At 35.6% G+C, this 24,806-nt stretch overlaps 2 protein-coding genes across 6 annotated transcripts in view; one reads left to right on the top strand and one right to left on the bottom strand.

Annotated features, from left to right (window-relative positions):
* LOC123551510 (exodeoxyribonuclease-like) overlaps positions 1–18,154 on the top strand; it is a 28,977-nt gene extending 10,823 nt beyond the window's left edge. For 2 of the 5 annotated variants that reach the window (XM_053540995.1, XM_053540994.1), the window contains 9 exons: positions 1,039–1,098; positions 2,270–2,323; positions 3,973–4,032; positions 7,876–8,046; positions 9,091–9,289; positions 10,220–10,291; positions 13,901–14,047; positions 15,255–15,435; positions 16,293–18,154. In XM_053540995.1, coding sequence (XP_053396970.1) covers positions 1,039–1,098; positions 2,270–2,323; positions 3,973–4,032; positions 7,876–8,046; positions 9,091–9,289; positions 10,220–10,291; positions 13,901–14,047; positions 15,255–15,435; positions 16,293–16,416 — 1,068 coding nt within the window. In that variant the 3' untranslated portion in view covers positions 16,417–18,154. Of the gene's footprint in view, positions 1–1,035; positions 1,099–2,269; positions 2,324–3,969; positions 4,033–7,875; positions 8,047–9,090; positions 9,290–10,219; positions 10,292–13,900; positions 14,048–15,254; positions 15,436–16,292 lie in introns of all 5 variants that reach the window. The other 3 variants (XM_053540991.1, XM_053540997.1, XM_053540996.1) reach the window with 3 other exon arrangements.
* Positions 18,155–20,966: 2,812 nt separating this feature from the next.
* LOC128556743 (uncharacterized) lies at positions 20,967–24,290 on the bottom strand. Its single transcript, XM_053542407.1, has 3 exons — positions 24,133–24,290; positions 22,435–22,738; positions 20,967–21,215 (listed from the first exon to the last, which is right to left on the bottom strand). Exons 1-3 carry the CDS (start codon positions 24,197–24,199, stop codon positions 21,155–21,157), a joined length of 432 nt encoding a protein of 143 aa, XP_053398382.1. The 5' UTR covers positions 24,200–24,290; the 3' UTR covers positions 20,967–21,154.
* Between the last annotated feature and the right edge of the window lie 516 nt (positions 24,291–24,806).

Raw genomic sequence — 24,806 nt, 5'->3', positions numbered from 1 at the left:
TAATTTAATATAACTTTAAAACTGTTTGATTCATTAAGCTGAAATCGCACACATTTATTGACTACATTGATTTGGATATAATTTGCCCCAAAATGCATTCTAAAACTAAACTGAATTAAAGTAAGGTGAGAGAAAAGAAAAAGCTTCATTATTTTGAAAACCACCCAAATCAGTTTGGGCGCAAAAGGTGGCAAGTTATTCTGCATAGCGAATAACCAACTTAATATATGTGTAAATTAATCAACACAGTTGTTCAATGTGACATTTCATTTTAAACATGCTATTAAGTAAAACATTTGATCAAATTTGAAAGCACCGTTTCTAGATGTATACATGGCGCTAAATATCTCGTCAGCATGACATCAACATTATATTGTTGTGATGATTAAAGCATTGTTAGAATATCATATGGTACCTTTATCTGGAAAATCCACAGTAAAACATTTTTTAAGTTTATATGCAGATGTCAGTTTTAAAACACTTCCTCCAGCCATTACTTTGTAATTGTCAGTCATATTGACTGATTTAGTTGATGTTTGTTTGAGAGTTCATGTTCATGCATACAGTTGTTGCTGCTTCCCTGCACATTTTGTGAAAATCAACTTTATATAACCAGAGTTGTTGCCCCTGATTTGATTTTGTAGATTCATGTTTTGGAAATTGTAAATGTTGATTCCCATAATATTATGGGCCAGACATATGAAATAAACTTGTTTCACTATCATACAGTATGTGAACTTTGACATTGTTTGTATTAGCTCACTGATGTTTTGTAGTAAATCTAGTCAGAATGTACTTATTAAAACCAGAGTTATTGCCCTTCAGTGAGTTGCAATCTACATTTTTTTTTCCACCCAGTGCAATATCTAGGTATTTATATTTTTGGTTTCTGTTCATTTGCCTTACTAATGTAATAGAATTGGTTTAATATAAGACAACTTTGTTACTACAAACTTGTAGAAGAACAATTCCTGCAACAGTCATTTAGCTGTGGAAAATTCTCATTAAATTTTGCTTGTTTATTTCCTGATGGTACAGGCTCAAAGTCCAAAGAAGAGGGGCAAGAAGGCAGAAAAAGAAACTGCAGATGGAGAACCAGTAAGTTAGATCAAAATATATATGCAGGATATGAATGATTTGTGATTTTAACATTTGATCATAATTGTTCATTGTATTATATAAAAAGTTACAGAAACTGTGACACAATTTTGTGTTTATTTAGAAGGAGCCATAAAAAAAGCAACAGATAATACTGATTGTAAAGCCTTGTTTTTTTATTTACTTCATCCATCGTCTGTTTTATCAAGTCAAAAATGTGTCATTTGGGACGCCAACATTAATATTTCAACTATGAGGCTAATGTAAAATGCTACCTGTATGTCAGAAAATTTGCACATCTTGAAAGTTAAACATTTAACCCTTATCATGCCGGACACGATTGATTTTGCCTTTGAAACCAGTGTAGATCATGATCAGCTTGCACATACATGTACGTGCAGTCTGATCATGATCTACACTGTTTGCCATTCAGTCATTATCATTTTAGTATGCACCCCCTTTAACAGTTCATGGTACTGTCCAAATTGAAAGATGGGAAAGTTCATTTTAGAAATTTAGCAGGGTAAGGGTTAATTTGAGGATTCCTTTGTTTATCATTAGTTTTTGGTTCTATATTTATAGCAGTTAGAGATCGTATGCTTGGAATAAGCAGTTATTATGTACATGTATTAAGCCTTGTCTTCTACTGTCAACACATGGTATATCATCTGAAGCTGTTTAAAGAGAAACAATAACAAATTTTAAAATTATCAGACTGAGGTTAACGGCTATATTTTTAGCTTGACTTTTCGAAGAAAAAGTAGAGCTGTTGCACTCGCCCCAGAGTCCACGTTGGTGTCGCTGTTGGTTAAATATCTCTGTTACTATGAAAGCTATTGACTTGCTTAAAATAGTTATTTACTATCAAAGTCTAAACCAGGAGAAACAAACCTCATAACTCTGATTTGAATTTTGATAGAGTTATCCCCCTTTTTGGGGTCTGTCAGTCCATAACATTTCATGTCTGCTCTGTTTCTCCTAAACCCTTTGAAGGATTTTCATGAATGAAACTTGGGTCAAATGATCACTTTATCAAGATGATGTGCAGAACCCACGAGTCAGCCATGTCGGCTCAAGGTCAAGGTCACAACTCACACACAAAAAAAAGTTGTTCTGTTCCATATTTGTATAAAAATAAAACTAAATTTGTATTGGGTCTTTTTCTTTACAGACCTCTAAATCACCAGAAAAGTCTGAGGACCAAAGTGCAGAACAGACAGCTGTAGTAAGTATAATCATTACTAATGAGCCGTACCATGAGAAAACCAACACAGTGCCTTTGCGACCATCAGTCCGGTCAGTATCCATGCTGTTCGCTAACAGTTTCTCTAATTGCAATAATATTGAAAGCTAACAGCATTGATCCTGACCAGACTGCGTGGATGCCCGGTATAGGGATTCATAGTATGTAACAGTTTTACAGAGTGTTGTCTGTGTTGATATGTTGAGTAACAGAAGTCATGTGTAAATATCCCACAAACTTTGGAAATATACACGGTATTTAAAACATTTCAAGACATAATGATGCATTAATTCTTTTCTTACATTGCTAAATAATAATAATTTTGCTAAGTTGTTTCAAATATTGAGCTGGAAAATCATGGAAACTGTTTTCTGTTTTTCTGAAAGATAGAGCTTAAAATTAAGACTCGGAGCTGAAAAATATTTAAGAAATGATTTATAGCAAGATGGTGCTTTAACACTATTTATACACACGGACAGTCATACGCCGGGGGTAATAATTTCACCAGGGTGCAGCCTGTGTGAATTATTTCGAACGACGTATAACTGCCTGAGTGTATAAATAGTGTTAAAACAATGTTTTGCTATAAATTATTTTGATTCTTATATGAATTTTATTGAAAAATTTAGATCAAATATGACAGAACTGTTTCTTCGCACATGCATGGTGCCAACTGTTAGGTTGTCACGCTTTTTGTTTATGCATGCCAGGACCGGAAATGGTAATACAACTTGCGGAAGAAATCAGTTTGGGCGCAAAAGATGGCGAATTATTCTGCAAAGCCAATAACCAACTTAATATATGTGTAAATTAATCAACACAGTTGTTCAATGTGACATTATGTTTTAAACATGCTATTAAGTAAAACATTTGATAAAATTTAAAAACCCTATTTCTAGATGTATACATGGTGCTAAATATCATGTCGACGAGACGTCAGCATTATATCGTTGTGATGGTTAAAGCATTGTTAGTCATATTAGAATATCATATGGTACCTATATTTAGGAAATCATTAGTAAAACATTTTCTAAGTTTATACGCAGGTGTCAGTTTTAAAACACTTCCTCCAGCCATTACTTTTGTAATTGTCAGTCACATTGACTGATTTAGTTGATGTTTGTTTGAGAGTTTATGTTCATGCATACAGTTGTTGCTGCTTCCCTGCACATTTTGTGAAAATCAACTTAATATTACAAGAGTTGTTGCCTCTGTTTTGGTTTTGCAGATTCATGTTGTGGAAATTGTAAATGTTGATGCCCATATGGGCTAAAGATATGAAATAAACTTGTTTCTCTATCATACAGTATGTGGACTTTGACATGTATGACTGTTGACTTTGTTTGTATTAGCTCACTGATGTTTTGTAGTAAATCTAGTCAGAATGTACTCATTAAAACCAGAGTTATTGCCCTTCAGTGAGTTGCAATCTACATTTTTTTTCCACCCAGTGCAATATCTAGGTATTTATATTTTTGGTTTCTGTTCATTTGCCTTAGTAATGTAATAGAATTGGTTTAATATAAGACAACTTTGTTACTACAAACTTGTAGAAGAACAATTCCTGCAACGGTCATTTAGCTGTGGAAAATTCTCATTAAATTTTGCTTGTTTATTTCCTGATGGTACAGGCTCAAAGTCCAAAGAAGAGGGGCAAGAAGGCAGAAAAAGAAACTGCAGATGGAGAACCAGTAAGTTAGATCAAAATATATATGCAGGATATGAATGATTTGTGATTTTAACATTTGATCATAATTGTTCATTGTATTATATAAAAAGTTACAGAAACTGTGACACAATTTTGTGTTTATTTAGAAGGAGCCATAAAAAAAGCAACAGATAATACTGATTGTAAAGCCTTGTTGTTTTTTTATTTACTTCAACCACCCTCTGTTTTATCCAGTCGAAAATGTGTCATTTGGGATGCCAACATTAATATTTCAATTAGGCTAATGTAAAACGCTACCTGTAGGTCAGAAAATTTGCACATCTTGAAAGTTATGCATTTAACCCTTATCATGCCGGACACGATTGATTCTGCCTTTGCGACCAATGTAGATCATGATCAGCCTGAACATACGTGCAGTCTGATCATGACAGGGCTCCAGATAATATTTTTGGCCTATGAGTATTTACTCATCATAATTCTTGCGAATGAGTAAAATGGTAAAATCTGAAATTGACTAGGGGTAATTTTACTCCTGAATATCGTAAATGAGAAGAAAAAAAAACAGAAATCAGTTTTATATCATATTTATTGGGTGTAACACCCATAAATTTGTTTGCAGTTCAGTTTCAATTCAGCATTCAAGTTTTTGCTTCTTTTTCTCCATTGGCTTGCTTTGGCTTCACACTCACTGCCAAATCCAATAGATTATTCCATATACCTTTAACGATGTTTTGGGTATCATTTTTTGTTGGTTTAAAGAATGCGTAGCACGTCTGTTCACTTCATACATTCTTAGAAAGAGACATGTTGTTGTTTACTCCACACCGGAAGTTGATATTTTAAATTGACACCGCTTTAAAATACACTACCTTACCATCAATATTAATTCCCAACAATCTGATTTACACACGCATTGAGTGTATAATATAGTTTAACCGAGGTTTATAGAGTACCATTCAATGCCTGTGTACCTTCAATGTGGCACAATGAATGCTGATCGTGCACTGTTATGTAAAGTATCCAGACGATTCAGATTTTGTTTACGCTTGTAAAAAGTCATTGCATGCGATTCTGTAATTTCATGTACGTTTTTATACACTAAAAAATTAGCAGACATGCGTATATGCATTATTTCAAAGCATAATTTACGCTAATACGCATCTTATCTGAAGCCCTGCATGATCTACACTGTTCGCCATTCAGTCATTATCTTTTTGGTATGCACCCCCTTTAACAGTTAATGGTACTGTCCAAATTGAAAGATGGGAAAGTTCATTATAGAAATTTAGCAGGGTAAGGGTTAATTTGAGGATTCCTTTCTGCTTGGAATAATCAGTTATTATGTTTATGTATTAAGCATTTTCTTCTCATGAGCAAAGTTCATGAAGTATTGTATACTGTCAACACATTGTATATCATCTGAAGCTGTTTTATACCCCAGTCACACATACGGCGCAGAGAGCTACGTCTAGCCACGGATAGAAACGTAGTAATCAGTATCAATCCGTACCTGAGCTGTACGGATTGGTACAAATTGATACGGATTACTACTTTAAGGTACGGCTCAGGTACGAATCGATATGGATTACTACGTTTCTATCCATGGCTAGACGTAGCTATACGCGCCGTATGTGTGACTGGGGTATAAAGATAAACAGTCTCAGCAGCATCAAGTTTTTAAATTATCAGAGGTTAACTGCTTTTTTAGCTCCAATTTTCAAAGAAAAAGTAGAGCTATTGCACTAGCCCCAGTGTTGGCGTCTCTGTTGGTTAAAGTTTTTGATAAAAGTCAAATATCTCTGTTACTATCAAAGCTATTGACTTGAAACTTAAAATGGTTATTTATGTCTCCCCCAGGAGACATATTGTTTTTGCCCCGTCCGTCCGTACGTCCGTACGTCACACTTCATTTCCGAGCAATAACTGGAGAACCATTTGACCTAGAACCTTCAAACTTCATAGGGTTGTAGGGCTGCTGGAGTAGACAACCCCTATTGTTTTTGGGGTCACTCCGTCAAAGGTCAAGGTCACAGGGGCCTGAACATTGAAAACCATTTCCGATCAATAACTTGAGAACCACTTGACCCAGAATGTTGAAACTTCATACGATGATTGGTCATGAAGAGTAGATGACCCCTATTGATTTTGGGGTTACTCCGTCAAAGGTCAAGGTCACAGGGGCCTGAACATTGAAAACCATTTCCGATCAATAACTAGAGAACCACTTGACCCAGAATGTTGAAACTTCATAGGATGATTGATCATAAAGAGTATATGACCCCTATTGATTTTGGGGTCACTCCATCAAAGGTCAAGGTCACAGGGGCCTGAACATGGAAAACCATTTCCGATCAATAAATAGAGAACCACTTAACCCAGAATGTTGAAACTTCATAGGATGATTGGACATGCAAAGTAGATGACCCCTATCGATTTTGGGGTCACTCCATTAAAGGTCAAGGTCACAGGGGCCTGAACATTGAAAACCATTTCCGGTCAGTAACTTGAGAACCACTTGACCCAGAATGTTGAAACTTAATAGGATGATTGGTCATGCAGAGTAGATGACCCATAACGATTTTGGGTCACTCTGTGAAAGGTCAAGGTCACAGGGGCCTGAACATTGAAAACCATTTCCGGTCAGTAACTTGAGAACCACTTGACCCAGAATGATGAAACTTCATAGAATAATTGGTCACGCAGGGTAGATGACCCCTAACGATTTTAGGGTCACTCTGTTAAAGGTCAAGGCCACAGGGGCCTGAACATGGAAAACCATTTCCAATCAATAACTTGAGAACCTCTCGACCCAGAATGTTGAAACTTCATAGGATGATTGTTCATGCAGAGTAAATGACCCCTTTTGTTTTTGGGGTCACTCCGTTAAAGGTCAAGGTCACAGGGGCCTGAACATTGATAACCAGTTCCGATCAATAACTTGAGAACCACTTGACCCAGAATGTTGAAACTTCATAGGATGATTGAACATGCAGAGTAGATGACCCCTATTGATTTTGGGGTCAGTCTATTAAAAGTCAAGGTCACAGTGGCCTGTTCATGTAAAATCATTTTTTGGAAATAACTTGAAAACCACTTGACCTACAATGTTGAAACTTAATAGGATGATTGGACATGCAGTGTAGATGACCCCTATTTATTTTGAGGTCACTTGATCAAAGGTCAAGGTCACAGGAGCCTGAACAGTGACTTGAGAACCACTAGGCCAAGAGTGTCGAAATTTAGCGGGATGACTGGACATGCCAAGTAGATGATCCCTATTGCAGCCAACCATCAGTGTCTCTTTGACTTTTGCTCCTGACCCCTGTTGACTTCTTGCCTATAGGACTTTGCATTGGGGGAGACATGCGCTTTTTTACAAAAGCATTTTCTAGTTACTATCAAAGTCTACACCGGGAGAAATATTCCCCTTAACTCTGTTTGAATTTTGATGGAGTTATGCCCCTTTTTGACTTTGTTGGTAAACGTTTTTGATTAAGTCAAATATATCAGTTACTATCAAAGCTATTGACTTGAAACTTAAAATAGTGATTTACTATCAAAGTCTACACCAGGAGAAATAAACCCCATAACTCTTCTGATTTGAATTTTGACAGAGATTTGCCCCTTTTTAACTTAGATTTTTTGGTTAAAGTTTTATAAAGTTTTTACTGGCAAAGCTCTAATTCAGAGTCATGCACAGAGAAAAGTCAAGCGCACTGTCTTATGGACAACTCTTGTTGTTAAAAATAGTTTGTGTTGAATTAATAATGATAAGGGAAAATTAAATAAAGAAGCCTATTTTGCAAGTAGAACTTATTTTAGCCATATAGATACGAAATCAATTTGTATTTCTTTACTTAAACAGCCTGCAAAGAAGTCGAAGTCTGCAAAGGCAGAGGAAAAGACAAAACTACGTAAAGAGTCGTCCTTGACTAAGGGAATGGATTTCTCACACGATTGCCAGACAACGGATGGAAGAAAACCCAACTGGAAGATTGCCTCATGGAATATCAATGGAATCAGAGCTTGGATGGATGTAAGTTTCACTGGAATCTAAATATATCCGCTAAAGGTTCATAATGCCTTTCTTTATAATGTGGCTGCCACATATTTTTGTTACGACCATTAAAATATGTCTAATACATTAAAATATGTCTGTTTATTGTTAAATCTTATTTTTGATGATTGTTTTCTTATATATTTGCAAGAGGTTTGATTATTGATTATTCTAACACGACCAGCAAATAACCTACATACAAAGTGGAGCAAAATCGATCTCGGGTTATTCTTCAAAAACCACTCTCGTGCAATGACGTCATCCGATACAGGTGCATAGCACGGCCGTAAAAAATAGTTACTATTTTTTCTAACACTGTTGATACTAGTATGTCGTGTTAGAATCGAAATAATAAGTTCCCAAGTGTGATTTCTCGTAGAATAACCCGAGTTTTTCATTCTTATGCCTACGGCCTTCGTGATATATTCTTATGCATAAGAACTCAAAACTCTGGTTATTCTACGATAAACTACGTTTGGGAACTTATTATTTCTTAAACATAGTAGAAAATATGATTGTATCAGTTGTTTATAATTACCTCCTTTTTATGGCTGTAACTGTAGAAGATCATTGTAATGCTTCTCTCAGTATGTAATTATGCATAACAGGCAAACCCCTGGTTTTTGGTTTGGTTGATCAGCAATAACATTTATTGCATCTTTTAGTGGACCTAATGTGTTACTTGAATGATTTAAAGATTTACTGTATATTCCTTAGTTATTCTGGCTAATAAATAAATCCCCCCCCCACTATTTTCAAAAACAAAAATTTTAAGTTTTTTCTAGGTTAAGTGAATACAGGCACTATGAAAGTGCTATATTTGTTAAATTTCATTCATTAGAAGTGGGGCTGATTATTTACCAAAGTATGTTAACAAAAAATAAAACAAAATTTAGGGCAGTTAACAACCACTCACACTTGTTTTAAATGTTACGCTCCTGGGGGCATTGATAAGGGAATATATGGTAAATGGTGTATTGAATATAGTATTTGAATGAATATCTTAATAATATATCATTTCAGAAAGGAGGTCTGTCGTACATCGCAGATGAGAAGCCAGATATCCTGTGTGTCCAGGAGACCAAATGTGCTCAGGAAGATCTTCCAGCCGATGTCAAAGTCGACGGTTACCATGACTACTGGTCCTCTGCTGAACAGGCTGGCTATGCTGGCACAGGCATATACAGCAAAACTAAACCCATTAATGTCACTTATGGACTAGGTATGATGTGTTTATAAATGCATGTGTTTTTGTGGTTCCGGAAATTCTGGAAGTTGAACATTATACTGTGAGTATTGATCACTGTTTACTGAAATGATTGTTACAAATAGTGGTTTTTATCCCTAGAAACAGTCATAGCATCAAGTTATTTCTTAACTCCCTTATTGTTGCCTTCATGGCAATAAATGTTTTGTTGTAAACCTTTTTTATCAAATCATGGCTATCTAAAAATTGAATTTCGAATTCCCCTTAAAGACAGTTTTTTGATTTAATAATTGACTTTCAACATTAATGTCTTGATTATTACTCAGTAGGGAATATGTTGTGGAGCTGAACCTTCTCACCAAGTTTACCCAAGGATTTAGTTAAGGGACCTATGAATCATGTATTTCAATCGATCAAGTTCAAGGACGTACAATCAAATTTCTTTTACAATGGACCAAGGGACAAGTTAATTAAGTGTTGTAGACTGACGGTTCAAGTCCAAGGACATACTAGTTAAGTGTTTAGGACCCATAGTTCAAGTTCAGATCAAGTTTAGTAGACCAAAGTTTAAAAAAATAAAGTTCAGGGATCAGCTATCTGATTCAGTTTGATAGACCTGCGAATCAAGTTCAGGGACCTTCTAATCAAGTCTGGTAGACCCGCGTATCAAGGTTAGGGATATACTTATGAACTTGGTAGGCTCTCTGGGCAAGTTTTGTTAAGGTTCATAGCAATTGTTAAAGACTGTTGCATGAACATTGTCATGAAATAACACAGTTGCTTCTAGTAAAAAAAATAAAACACTGTCTTTATAATAGGGTAAAGTGACTATGTTATTTCTATATTTTGAAAAAAGTATATCTTGGTATGCATGTAGCATTCTGTTTTCTTATTTATAGTATTATTAAATTTTTGTGTCATGTAACATGTACATTTTACATTCAGGTATTAAGAAGCATGATTCAGAAGGTAGAGTGATCACAGCAGAGTATGACAAGTTCTTCCTCGTTACTGCTTGTAAGTTCAGTAGTTTTATACATGATCAGGGGTTCCATTTGACCCGGGATCCCGGGTCCGGACCCGGGAGATTTTCAAAAGACGCTCAAAGGACCCGGCACGATACTTGCCTGTGCGTCCTTCGGGACCCGGGGGCATTTTCCTTTGATAATCCTTTCTCTTATCATTCATTTCCTTCAGTAAAACTATTTCCACGATAAACACGTGTATTCAAAATAAGCACTCGCGGTCATGCCCTCCTGCCTTTGATCTTCTGCTAAATCCCGCCCTTTCTCCTGTAGACATGCCTCGCTGATTTTTTTATCAGCAAGTTACGTCACGGCTGGTGCACATAGGAAACAAGAATCAATGAAGTGTTGAAATTAATTGATAAAGCGTATTGATCCTGTGTACTGTCAAAAAAGGCGCCAATTATTAAATTTATCGTTAGCAGCTGATTACCGAGCATGTGAAAAGTGTCCTGCAGGATTTTTTCATGCCAACTTTAAATTAGAACATTGTTTAGTGATCATATCGTAATTTCAACAAGAAACTTCACAAATTTTGGTCTATTTCGAAAGCAAAAATAAGTTTAGAATGTCCATTCACGAGTCTTAATTACACCCGATGGCATATGCATATTTCCAAAATTCCTTAAAAAAAACTGACTTTCAATGCAGTTTTTAATGACAAGTAGCATCATTATTTGAGGAACTATCTCTGATTTAGCTTAGTTGACCAAGTAAACTGAGTAAAAACTACTTTCCGATGACATTCCGAAAGTGTACCAGTATCCGGATAGTACATTTTGGATACATTTTTATAGAGTGTTATAGCACTGTTATTAAAAGATAAATGAAATATTGAAGAAAAACCTAATCAAAATAACATGAATTTTGATTAATATTAGTTTACAATATGAGACTATGTGACCTGAAACTGACATTTTTATTATGCTGTAACATGATCTTGGGTTTATTGTTTTCTTAGGTAAAGATCTACGTATTACTAAATAAAAAAATATAGTCAATTATATGGACGTGTTGGGACAGGACTCCTGTATTTTGGAAAAGGACCCTTCAAAATTTGGGCTCAAGGGTCCTTGGACTCTTGGGTTTTCAGGTCTAGTGGAACCCCTGATGATATATGTATCACAACTGCTTTAGTCATCCTGTTGGATGCATATGGGAGATATATTGTAATTATGCACATCTGTCTTGTCTGTAATCTATTTCTAAAACCTTCCATGGATTTTCAGTCTGCTACACCAAGTTCACCATCATAAAACCACAAAATACATGAATGATTCAGGTCACTAGGTGAAAAATTGAGGTCTTACCTTGAGGTCAGTTAACTTTATTTCATGTCTTCTCCATATTTTTAGCTCGACTTTTCGAAGAAAAAGTATAGCTATTGTACTTGCCCCGGTGTTGGCCTCGCCGTTAGTTATATACCAGTTTTTGATAAAGTCAAATATCTCTGTAACTATCAAAGCTATTGACTTGAAACTTAAAATAGTTATTGACTATCAAAGTTTACACCAGGAGAAACAATCCCCATAACTCTGATTTGAATTTTGATAGAATTACAATGTATGCCCCGTTTTAACTTAGATTTTTTTGTTAAAATTTTTGATAAAGTCAAATATCTCTGTTACTATTAAAGCTTTTGAGCTGAAACTCAAAATAGTCATTTACTGTCAAAGTCTACACCAGGAGACACAATTCAGATAACTCTGGTTTGAATTTTGACAGAATTATGCCCTGTTTTTTGGTTGAAGTTTTTGATAAAGTCAAATATCTCTGTTACAGTTAAAGCTTTTGACTTGAAACTTAAACTACTTGTTAACCAACAGTGTCTACACCAAAAGAAACAACCCCCATAACTCTGGTTTGAATTTTGACAGAATTATGTCCCTTTTTAACTTAGATATTTTTGTTAAATTTTTTGATAAAGTCAAATATCTCTGTTACTACCGTACCTTGTGATATTTTCGTCATGGTTAATTTTTCGCCTATTTCGCCACCCATATGAAGTGGCGAAAATAAAACACTTGAAAATATACCCATATCCAAAATTTGAAACCATATAAATGTTAACACTAGAATACCTGACATCGGGTATGAAATGATAATTGCTTTTGTATTACCTGTATTGGCATGAAGGCACTTTACTCGTGAACCAGTGCACCCAGGACCTTCAAACTTCACTTGCTAATAGTACTTATTGAGTACACAACCCCTACTGACTTTGGGGTCACCAGAATAAAGGTCAAGGTCACAGGGGCCAATGTTAACTTTTTGCATGAAGGCACTTTACTCGTGAACCACTGTACCCAGGACCTTCAAACTTCACGTGCAGATAGTACTTATTGAGTACACGACCCCTACTGTCTTTGGAATCACCAGGTCAAAGGTCAAGGTCACAGGGGTCAATGTTAACTTTTTGCATAAAGGCAGTTTACTCGCGAACCACTGCACCCAGGACCTTCAGACTTCATATGCTGATAGTACTTATTCAGTATACGACTCCTACTGACTTTGGGGTCACCAGGTCAAAGGTCAAGGTCACAGGGGCCAATTGATGGTAACTTTTTGCATGAAGGCACTTTACTCGCGAACCACTGCACCAAGGACCTTCAAACTTCACGTGCTGATAGTACTTATTGAGTACATTACCCCTACTGACTTTGGGGTCACCAGATCAAAGATCAAGGTCACAGGGGCCAGTGTTAACTTTTTGCATGAAGGCACTTTACTTGCAAACCACTGCACCCAGGACCTTCAAACTTCACATGCTAATAGTACTTATTGAGAACACGACCCCTACTGACTTTGGGGTCACCAGATCAAGGGTCAAGGTCATAGGGGCCAATGTTAACTTTTTGCATGAAGGCACTTTACTCGTGAGCCACTGCACCCAGGACCTTCAAACTTCACATGCTGATAATACTTATTGAGTACACGACCCCTACTGACTTTGGGGTCACCAGATCAAGGGTCAAGGTCACAGGGGCCAATGTTAACTTTTTGCATGAAGGCACTTTACTCGCGAACCAATGCACCCAGGACCATCAAACTTCACATGCTGATAGTACTTACTGAGTACATGACCCCTACTGACTGGGTCACCAGGTCAAAGGTCAAGGTCACCAGGTCAAATGTCAAGGTGCTGTGGGGCATTTGTCACCATTAGTGACAGCTCTTGTTAGACATTGAAAATCAAGGGTAGGACAATTTTTCTATTATACAAAAAAATCAAATGTCAATGAGCGTCAGTACCTGCAAGGCGGTGTTCTTGTTGGTATTGTCTCAATGTTCTGATAAAAAATATGGAAGTTGCAGAGAATATGAACTGCATTTTACGAATCTGCTGAGGTCACACCCTCTACAGCAAGATCATTGAATGAAAAGGCTGGTGCCTTTGACAGCCTCCACTGGACTTTTATTCTATGTATATTACGGATGGCTTTTTATTATTTCAGAAACCTTGGAACTTTTGTCAGTATTTATATTGGACAAAGAAGACACTTACTTAATCAGAACATAAACAAAATTGTATTTATGAATTAATAACACAAAATCTTGTTATTTTGTTATACTGTAGATGTATTTAAAATTCTATTTTTAGATGTGCCAAACTCAGGACGCGGTTTACCTCGGTTACCATACAGAAGTAAAGAATGGGACGTAGACTTTAGAGAGTACCTCAACAATCTCAACAAAACCAAACCAGTCATAATGTGTGGTGACCTCAATGTTGCTCATTTAGAAATAGGTAAAAACCTATTGTTGGGCCTGTAACTTTGTTTTATTTTCATTAATTTAAACAATTATTGAAGCTAAGAATACTAGCAGCAGTTCTTATCTGCCTTTTTTATGGAATAATCATAATGATCGAAACTGGGTCATGTGGGGTCAAAAACTAGGTCACCATGAATCAAGAGAATACAATAGTAACTATTTTTAAAACTAACTGAATATGTAAAGTGAGAAATGAAATGATCTCAATAAAATCTTAAAACATACAATTTATTTATAATGCCTTCAGTTATCATTCTCATAGACCATTTTGAAATGCATTTCAAAAGATGAAAGTTTATTTAGATAGGCCAGTGTCAAAAGCCTTTTAATTTTAAAGTTAGTTATATAGGTAACATGGCTTGATTCTGTGGTAGCATTAATTTAACTCACAATGTTGCTATTTTTAGCTCATTTGAACTTTGTTCAGGGTGAGCTGTTAGTATAGGTGGATACTCCAGTGTCTGGCATATATTGTCCTGCACCAACATTTTTGCTTAAACATCTTCTCCTCTGAAACTACTGGTCAGAATTACACCAAACTTGGTCAGTAGCATGGACCTCTGTCAAGTTTGTTTAAATGGTTCACCTTGGTCCCTTTTTGGGGCCACCTGAGCTAAAATAGAAAAACCTTTGAAGATTTCTTGAACTGCTTGATGGATCTTCATCAGACTTGGTCCGTAGCATCAATGTTGGGTCCGCTAAATGGGGGCACTTGGCCCATATTAGGGGCCACTAGAGCAAAAATTAGAAATGCCTTTAAACAACTTATTCTCATAACCGCTTGATGGATCTTCATCAAACTTGGTCTGTAGCATCATTATAAGATCCTATCCCAAATTTGTTCAAATGGGGCACTTGGCCCCTTTTAGATGCCGCTAGAGCCAAAATTAGAAATACCTTTAAAATGACTTTTTCTCGTTAACCACTTGGAGGATTTTCACCAAGATACTCTGGGTAAAATCATGAAATGGTCAACCGTTTTAACGGGTGCATGTATATGAATATAGTCCTCCATTTTCATTCACTTTATTCATTGTCTGCAGTGATTCTGTAGAAGAAACTGAGATTAGCAATTTAAGACAACTAAATAGTCCTCTTATTAAAGAACACAGGTATATTTTGTCAAGTTTGTTTCTGAAGTTTGTTTCTGTACACTAAAGATCGTAAATTTCTTATTCAAGATTTGGCAAACCCAAAGACCAATAAAAAGACAGCAGGTTTCACAGCTGAGGAGAGGCAGGGATTTACTGATCTGTTAGCGGAGGGATACATCGACTCATACAGGGAGCTGTACCCAGAAACTGAAGGGGCTTACTCCTTCTGGACCTACATGGGAAATGCAAGGGCCAAAAATGTTGGATGGTAATTGTACTTGTAATCTGCCTAATTTTACAAAACCCCAATGACTGCATTATGTGACCTTAATTTTTGTCCCTGAATTAGCCAAGAAAAACAGATTTTGATGTTGTTGTGATAATGATATATGAGCCGCGCCATGAGAAAACCAACATAGTGGGTTTGCAACCAGCATGGATCCAGACCAGCTTGCGCATCCGTGCAGTCTGGTCAGGATCCATGCTGTTCGCTAACAGTTTCTCCAATTCCAATAGGCTTTAAAAGCGAACAGCATGGATCCTGCATTTGCGCAGTATATTTTGAAGAGTGACATCTGTTTCAAAATTTTGATATTGGGATGTAAAACTATATCTTATTCATTTGTTTTGTTGTGTTTTAATCAACCTTTAGTCTGTTGGTTGCAAGAAATTCTGCCTTTGCGACCAGTGCAGACCAGGATGTGCAGGCTGATCATGGTCTGCTTTGTTCGCTATTCAATCAGTAAATTTTCAGTGAACACCTCTTCAAATAATAAGTGGTATTGTCAAATTGAATGATGGACCAGTCTATTTTAGAAATTTAGCAGCCTAAGGGTTAGGCAACACAATGTCATATGGTGACTTTCCAGCTTTATTTCAGGTACAAGAGGGCAGCTGGATAGAACCACTGGCCTTCCACAAGTTAACCTGACAACATCCTGAAAAACTATGCCCAAATAGGAATCGAACCCACAGAGCAAATGATTTCGATATGATGACTTACCACCTGGCCACTTAGACTGCCATTTATTATTTGGCATTCCTCTTGCATACTAATTCCCATTTGTCTTCACTATGAAATACTGAAAAGATTTATTTTGTAACATTTTTATTTCATACTTCCAGGAGACTTGACTACTTCGTGTTATCAGAGAGGTTGAAGGAAGATCTGTGTGACAGCGTTATCCGTAAAGACGTTATGGGAAGTGACCACTGTCCAATAGTTCTCTATATGGCCTTGAAAGAATAAAAAAAAAACTGGTTTCTCCATGGACTTGAAATTAAATAGACTGGTCTCTACATGGCCTTCAGATAACATAGACTGGTTTAAATCACGACACATGTTGAAAAGCAGCCAGAAAATATGTAGGACAGTAGATTTAGTAGGTCAAATAGAGCTTTGTCTGATATTGAAGATTTTCTGTCAGCAGTATTAAAAACAAGACATGTAAAATAGAATTTGAAGCCATTTTAACTTTCTTAAAGGAAGTCATCTATCTTTTCTTTGATTCTGATAAAATATGATTTTATGAAAGAAAGTATTTTCTTAAATAGAAAATAAAATTTGTACAGATCGTTTACTTCTGACAATGAAATTTTACAAGGCGAATTTTAAGTTGCTCTTTAAGAATGGCTTAACTTGCTAAAGAAGACTGATAGAATTTCTTCTTTTGTAAAGTAACCAGCTAGCTGAATATTTGTTAATATGTCTATCTACATGTTAACTAAAATAAAATGGTACAGCATTAAAGTTTGTCCCACACTCTTCAAAACACCTTTAATTTTGGCAGTATTATTGTGTATTTTGTGTGGTAGTTTTAGCACTTTATAGAACACTGCCAGGATGTATATCTTTTTCTACACTTTTAGTGATTGTATTTTCAGATACTAAGAAATTTTGACAATATTTATGCTATTTTGATACATTTTTGACTTGCATTTCAAATTTTGAAATGTAAACCATTTAAAAAATTAGATCTGTAAGTATCTGAAGAAATCAGGTATGTTAAGTTTTATTGTCAGAGTAAAATTTACTTGTTTAAGTGTAACGAATTCTTATTTTGAGACACTCTTTTTTTTCCATTATACCAGTTATTTGGTATATTCGTAATCGAACTGTTTCATACATCACAGTGCTGAGATGCAGAAAAACTAAAACATGTTCATTGATCACCACCACCATTTGTCATGTTCAACATTTGATACAAATGTTAAGGGATTCACACTTCTCTTTGAATTAGGACTAAATTGCCAGCAGGGCAGTAAAATGCACTTGACAGTTTTGCATAAAGTCATTGAGTATATTTGGCATCATTAGATAAAATGTTTTGAAGTTCATACATCTGTTTTTCTTAAGTACTGTAAAACTAGACATTTTTGGGAGGGATTTATTTTCACTGTATTTGCTGTTTGCATTCGCGAAATTAAATACATATGCTGGTGAAAGTCATTGTTGCTACAAATAGCCATATTTGTCTAATAAATTCCAAGTACTCTACAACTTTTAATTTGAAATATAGTGGACATTTAGTATCGCAAAAATGTCTGATTTTACAGTTTTTGCAGTCAACGTAAATTGGGGCTTGTAGGCTTACATTTGATTTGGTAGTGTTCACCCTATATAAATAAAGGAATTGCAAGAAAAAAGTAACTCATCATTGTAGCATTATCTTTCTTACTGTAACTTATCCTACATATTTTTACCTAGTTTCCTGCTGAATATAACAAGTAGAAGTGTGTCTTTTTTGTAAGCAATGGGCACATTGACAATGCAGCTCAACCTATTGCATTCCTTCCCAACATACCAAAAATGATTTAGTCATGCTATCCCCACTTCTCTGACCTAAAATTATGTTTCCTTTGATAAGCTGTAGCAAAATTGATTGGTCATTCAAATGTATATAGTTGTTTTTAAGTCACTGTTGTAATAACCATGTTGTCTACTTTTTGTCTATTTTTTATTAAAAATAAAAAAAATGTGAAACATATTTTTGTCTTTCTATCCTACATTAGAACAAAGTGTTCATGGGGAGTTTAAAGGATGGTTGGATGTTGGTCATTCAACATCAGTTTGTCCATCATCTGTCTGTTCTCAGCAGTTTGTTTGCGAACGTTGTAGTACACACATTTCTTAAGCAGTGTTTACATAATAAGTCGGTGCATACTGTTATTAGATCTCAGTCAAATTTGATCATGTTCAAAGTGATCAAGTAGTTTGAAGAGGTGGTGAGCCAACAATTTAGAGACTGCAGTTTTTGCCTGAAAGACCTGAAACCTTGTCAGAAAGTTAGTTGGAAATTTAATTTAAGTGCGAAATTGTGTAATCTGAGTTCAGAACTAGATCATCAGGTGAAATGGTAGCTGAACTTCCCTACCTTAACTACATGAAACATGGTCAGAGATTAAGATGAAGTTTGATTATGGGCCAGTTTGAAGCAGTAGCCTAAGAGTTGTGCCTTGTATCAGCTCATCTGAACCAATCGTTCAGGATGACCTACTGATATATGTGAATGGTTCTGCATCCATCGTCTGTCATCCACAATTTAATTGTTAGCACATTAGCCCTTACCCTGCTAAATTTCTATAGGGAACTTGTCCAGTTTCCAGTTTGGACATTACCATTAACTGTTAAAAGGGGTGCTTACCAACAAGATACTGACTGAATAGCGATCAGTGCAGATCATGATCAGACTGCACGGATGTGCATTGCTGATCATGATCTACACTGGCCGCGAAAGGCAGAACCAATCGTGTCTAGCACTTGCCGAGACTTCGTTGAAAAATTTCTCAAAAATCAGACAAGTCCAATGCCGTGTCATCTGGGGTCAAACACTACATCATATAGGTGAAATGATGGAGAAAAAAAAACATTGAACATTCTGAAAAGACTGCATTTTCAGTGATATGTTTATGAAATTAAGGTGATAGTGATGATTCAAACTGAGTCATCTGGGGTCAAAAATCAGTTCACTAGTTCTTATTCATAGGAAAACGTTGATAGCTGTGGAGAAGCCACTTTTTCTACATGGACTTCAGGAAACCTGTCAGAATGTTTGTGTTTATGATCTCGAGGCCAAGTTCAAAACCAAGTCATCTGCGATCACTTCGTCAAAAAGAAAAAAAGAAAAAAAAACTCTAAACACTAAACAGACCACATGTTTTTTGCCTGATATGCATGACTCGTGTTCAACTCTTCCAGTTCATTATAATGGTCGCTGATATCAGGATAAACACTGATCTAATTTGCTTTAAATTCCATAGTTGACAGATATTCATCTCAATACTTTAATACATCTCGGACTAGGTTCTATTTACAAAACGTGTTATTCATATAACAGACAAACATTCATCCCAGTTTGAAGAAGAGAAATCAGCAACAGTACTGAAGTATACTGTTGTATTTTCACAACTGCTGTATGTTTCAAGCAGGCCTAGTACGCAAAATGCGCTAGCATTAAATCTGTTTTACTTTTGATCTAACTGATATTCGAACATGGTGCAAGGAAGGAAATATATATGGTAAAGCTTCAGATTTGTTACTTTTTCGTACATTGTAATGTGTGTTTATTGTCTTAAGAAATGCGCGTATAGTGATAATTTGGCCGCACTGTGGTGGTCATATATTTGATTAATCGGTAAAAATACAATCTTTGTTGAGGACCACCAAAATATTTATAATTAGTCTAACCTTTAAGAACGCTTATTGGAAACAGTAACTAATAAGTCCTTGAAAGCGCCCATACTGCCGCCGTTGAAGCACTCCTAATGGCGCAGTGTGTCTCGCGCGCCGGAATCGGTAACCGGAACGGTGACACGTTCTGATGCCAACGTCATATAGACAATCAGTTAGGACGGGAAGAGAGTGATGAACATTTTCATATAGATCCCCAGATATTGATGGCATTTTGGGTGTAAATATCAATACACGATTCTTACAAGTTTATGGAAAATTTGATGAATGATCATACCAAGCTAAAAACAATGAAAATATATACAAATGTATCATAAAAAGGTCAACATACGGATTGTGTGTGCCTTCTAGCCATAATAGCTAAAACCCTCGGGTAATTATGGTCACAACCAATCCATATATTAACCTCTTATTAATATTCCATTTACCCAATAATGCGTTGAAAGTTTGTTAAATTTCATGAACAGTATCCGCCAATATTTCAGTGCCAAAGTAAAAGGAAAATCAAAACAGTGACGATGATATTACGGTCACTGTACCTTCATATTAATTTTGAGAAATAAACGATTGATTGATTGATTAAACACTTTTATTTATTTATAACAACTTAACAACTGTAACATCTTTACAATTGCATTATACAAAGTTGCTCCCCAAATTAGCGAACCAGTTCCTTGTTTTGTTTTGTATTCTCTCGACAAGGGGCAAAGTCTCGTTTGTAGAATTTCTTGCAAATGCCTCTATATCAGCGCTGAAGTTGTTTATCCTGTAGACATTATGGAAACAATACACTAACACATTACAAACACATAAGCTCATCACACAGCACATGCGCTTAACACAATGTATACGTATACGCTCAGCGTAATGCACTCAACTTTATACACATACGCTCAAAATAATGCTTATACGCTCAGCGTAATGAACCTACACTTGTATAACTCATATGCACCCAACTTTATGCACATACGCTAAGCATAATGCATATGCACTCAACATAATGCACTTACGCTCAACATAATTCATATACACTTAGCATTATGCGCATATGCTCGGCATAACGCACATACACTCAGTATCAGGCATAAACGCTCAGCATAATGGATATACGCTCACCATTATGTACATACGCTCGACATAATGCACATACGCTCAACATAATGCATATTCTCTCGGCGTAATGCACAGACAATTTGTATACACATTTTGAAATACTCATTTTGCATGCATATTAGCTCAACAAATTACAAAACAACATGAACGTAGTCTCGGGAAATGCGCTTAAGAGATCTATGGCTCAATATTTCACTTCTTTGCCCTTCTTCTTGTTTTTCTTCCCATTCCACTTCTTGGCATATCTACAACAGACAATGCATATGAATAAACGACGCCAGTCATCTTTTGTCAGCCCCTGTGCCCTTTCTAAAGGTGTTTGTGTGATTTTTGCCCAATCAGCCTCATCCAATAAAACTATATGAGAACTAGTTAAAAGCGGTTAATATATAATTAAATTCTGACAAGTAATGGATTAAATCAAAATTCTAACATCTGATTATTTACACTCACTTATTTAATAAACATACAAAGCCTCTGAATTTATATGAATATTAGAGCTATTTACTGTATTTGTTGAAATTTACAATAACAATTACATATTTAGCCAAAATTAATATTCAAGCTTGTAAAATAAGAATGAGAAATTACCCCCATTTTGGTCTAAATTAGCAGAGAAATACAATAAAAAATAAAAACTTCAAAATCTGAAAAGTATTCTTCTGTCAAGGCTTTAAGCATAACTATTTATTTTATTTTATTAAATATGACCAAAATAGCCCATGCTAGGGGTAACTTTTCAAGGCATCCAACAAAGGATATATATTATGGTGACATATTTCTGCCACGAGATAACTAAGTAGCCATCACGAAAATTTGTAAACTTTCCAGGAAATGTTTGCATTCTTTTTCTGAATACATTTCAGCAATAGATAATATTTTCTAGATATTTTTTATTCATTTCCTGAAAATGATTTAGCGTAAAATTTCGCGTTAATGCTTAGAACTGCCACGAGATGCTTGGTAACTATCACTATAATATTTTAAACTTTCCAGCATTTTTTTCTGAAAACATTATCGCAATAAATTATTTGTTCTCGATATGCCTTTTATTTCCAGGAAACTTTAGGCTATTGCGATACACTAAATATCATGATAATTTCTGGGTAATCTAGCAAAAAAATGGCAGTTGTAGGCACTTAAGCAAAAAGTATCGAGAAAACAATGTAAATTATCGCAATAATATTTCTAGGAAACCTTCCACTATTGAGATAATCTTTTCAGAAAGCTTCTCTTTATCAAGATAACTTTTTAAAGTATCGCGATAGCTACCAAGCTATCTCGTGGCAGATATATACCATCATAGATATATCAGAAAGCTGTCTTTTCACTGTACAAATCGTACTGATTAAAAAACATCTTAAACTTCTCTAATTTAGCACATTACATGACATTGTAATGAATTAAAAATATATACGATATGTAGGAATCAATAATACACTCTGAAGAAGTAAAATAGCGTACCCGTCCATAAGGTTAGCAAAGAAACCTCCAGACTGATTTGTACCATTAGCTTTACGGGCGGCGTATCCATTCATCCATTTCCTCATATATTGATCAGCCATTTGAAGCCATGGATTTCCGCTTCCCGCTGCACCCGGTTCTCCGTTGCCCATTGTACCAGCCCATTTCCTCCATTCGCCAGCCCAGTTTTGTTCCCCGCCACTTTGGTATTGTGGATTTCCGCTTCCCGGTGCTCCGTTGCCCATTGTACCTGCCCATTTCCTCCAATCGCTAGCATAGTTTTGTTGCCCTTGTTGGCAGATTCCTATAACAAGAAACATGAGTATCTTACACAGAACATATATTTTCAGATGTGAAAACAAACTCCAACACAATGTTACTTCCCCTTATCGGTACAGTAGATGCGGATTGACAATATTACTGCGCGGAGGTTGATGTGAAAGGAGATGGCTTCCGGTAGGCCTACGTAAGCCCAATATGCCAAGGAATGGCGGGAACCATAACGCACAAGTGCAAAGTTTGTTTATTTCCGGCACAATATAGTAGCTACTTATGAGCTCTAATATGTATATTTCGTATTTGACCTAAGTATATAAAGAAACTGAGTAATTAAAACACTAACTTCTTTTTGGTATTTTACTCATGATTTCAATATTAACCACTCCTTCCATATCAGATTTTTTAATAACAACAACAACAACAAAAAACAAAACAAAAAAGCCTCAACACCTAACAATAACAAAAATCTAAACGTGTTATCCAGAAGGATGCTTTAGTCGGCGCTGTTCATAAAACATTCTAATCAAGTTACCCATTGCTACATGTATAATCAATGACCTTCCACACAAGAGTGACACATTCTAACACGGCAGTTAAATGAAGAAGAAAGCCAAGCGTTGTAATTAATATCATTCTGCGATAAAACAACGTTTGACGTGCGGACCCGTGAGAGAACATTATAATGTCGAATATGACGTCAAATAGCCGCATGACGCCATTAATTACTAATCAAATGAAGTTCAGCATAATTTCTATTTTCATGTTTTAATAAACGTATTACACGTATAATGAAAATAAACAACACCTTCTTATGGATTATATTATGGATTATCGTCTGATTTCCGCGGTTCATCTTTCAGTTTCTTGGATATTTGTGAATTAAGCTTGTCTTATAGGTTTTATGTATGCTCATTAGATATGTATTATTTTGTTCTTTTTAGAATGTCTTTTGTAAAGAACCGTTGAACAAATAGTGCGATATATATGCAGTATACAACCAGCAAAAAAAACAGGTTCAGTTTATTGTCTTTTTTTCCTCCCATAAAAAAGAACAATATTAAATGTTTTTGTTATTAAATTATAGACTAGGCTAATAATATACTCGTATACATGTAAACATTTCTGAAGTCTACTTATGTTAAATACAGAAAAGGTGTTTTTTTTTTAAACATGTATTGTCTCAATTTACTGATTTTCGAACCTTAAGGGGCTTCCTGATAAATGAGAAGTATCTTGAATTTGGCCGAATGAAATTACTTATATTTTGGGGATCTATTACCTTGGCTGGATGCAATACCTTAAATGTCAAATGCGTTTTATAACTAACAGCGAACAACCCTTTGAAAAGCAATGCTCTATCAACATGGTGATATTTTACAATTCTGTATCAGGAATGAAAAAAAAAGAAAGAATCCCTACCTTCGTCAAGAAATATCACAACTGACAAAATCACTACAACTGCTGATCCAAAGCTAAAATTCTTCATCTTTAACTAGTTGGGCCGAGTTCGGTGTGCAGCTAGATCTGCCACAGCTAACTGAACATTTATATCGACTGCTTATTTGAATAATGGAAAAAAAGGACAACTGAAAATGTCAGGTTAATTAATTAATAATTATGTCTCGAGATGATCTCGTGATATGTTTTGACAGAAATTTGTCACGTGAGTACATCGACATCTTTTATGATATCAAGAATTAGCATATCATGTGCGATAAGTACAGAGAACCTCTTAAACTTTGCGGCTCATGATATGCAAATATATAAAGATTACGCAAATGTATTAAGCACGTGTGAAACAAATTATATAACGCGGACTGTCAAACTGGAGATCATGGGTACGAATCCTGTCACGAGAGCATGTGTTAGTTGTTTCGGACAATTAAATGGAATTTTGTCACAAGAATCCCGGATCACTGGTGATCAGGTGTATATTAATATTAATATTTTTTATGAGCACATAATTGGGGGTTAACCTAGTATTATTGCACTGTGTCTAAACGACACGCTGTATCTGTTGAGTTACGAAAATAGAATTAAAATACAATAACAACAGAAACTGCGTACGCTCTCTATAAAAACAACAACAAAAA

The sequence above is a fragment of the Mercenaria mercenaria genome, chromosome 4 (assembly GCF_021730395.1).
Source record: "Mercenaria mercenaria strain notata chromosome 4, MADL_Memer_1, whole genome shotgun sequence".
In the NCBI taxonomy this organism is placed as follows: Eukaryota; Metazoa; Mollusca; class Bivalvia; order Venerida; family Veneridae; genus Mercenaria; species Mercenaria mercenaria.
The sequence above is the reverse complement of the archived record's forward strand: the minus strand, read 5'-3'. Positions and strand labels throughout refer to the sequence as shown.

Excerpts from the sequence above, each read along its gene's own strand:
- LOC128556743 (XM_053542407.1), bottom strand. The coding sequence starts at position 24,199 with ATGAAGAATTTTAGCTTTGGATCAGCAGTTGTAGTGATTTTGTCAGTT. Across the intron at positions 22,739-24,132 it reads TGTGATATTTCTTGACGAAG|GAATCTGCCAACAAGGGCAA; the intron begins GTAGGGATTCTT and ends TTCTTGTTATAG. Across the intron at positions 21,216-22,434 it reads TTTGCTAACCTTATGGACGG|ATATGCCAAGAAGTGGAATG; the intron begins GTACGCTATTTT and ends TGTCTGTTGTAG.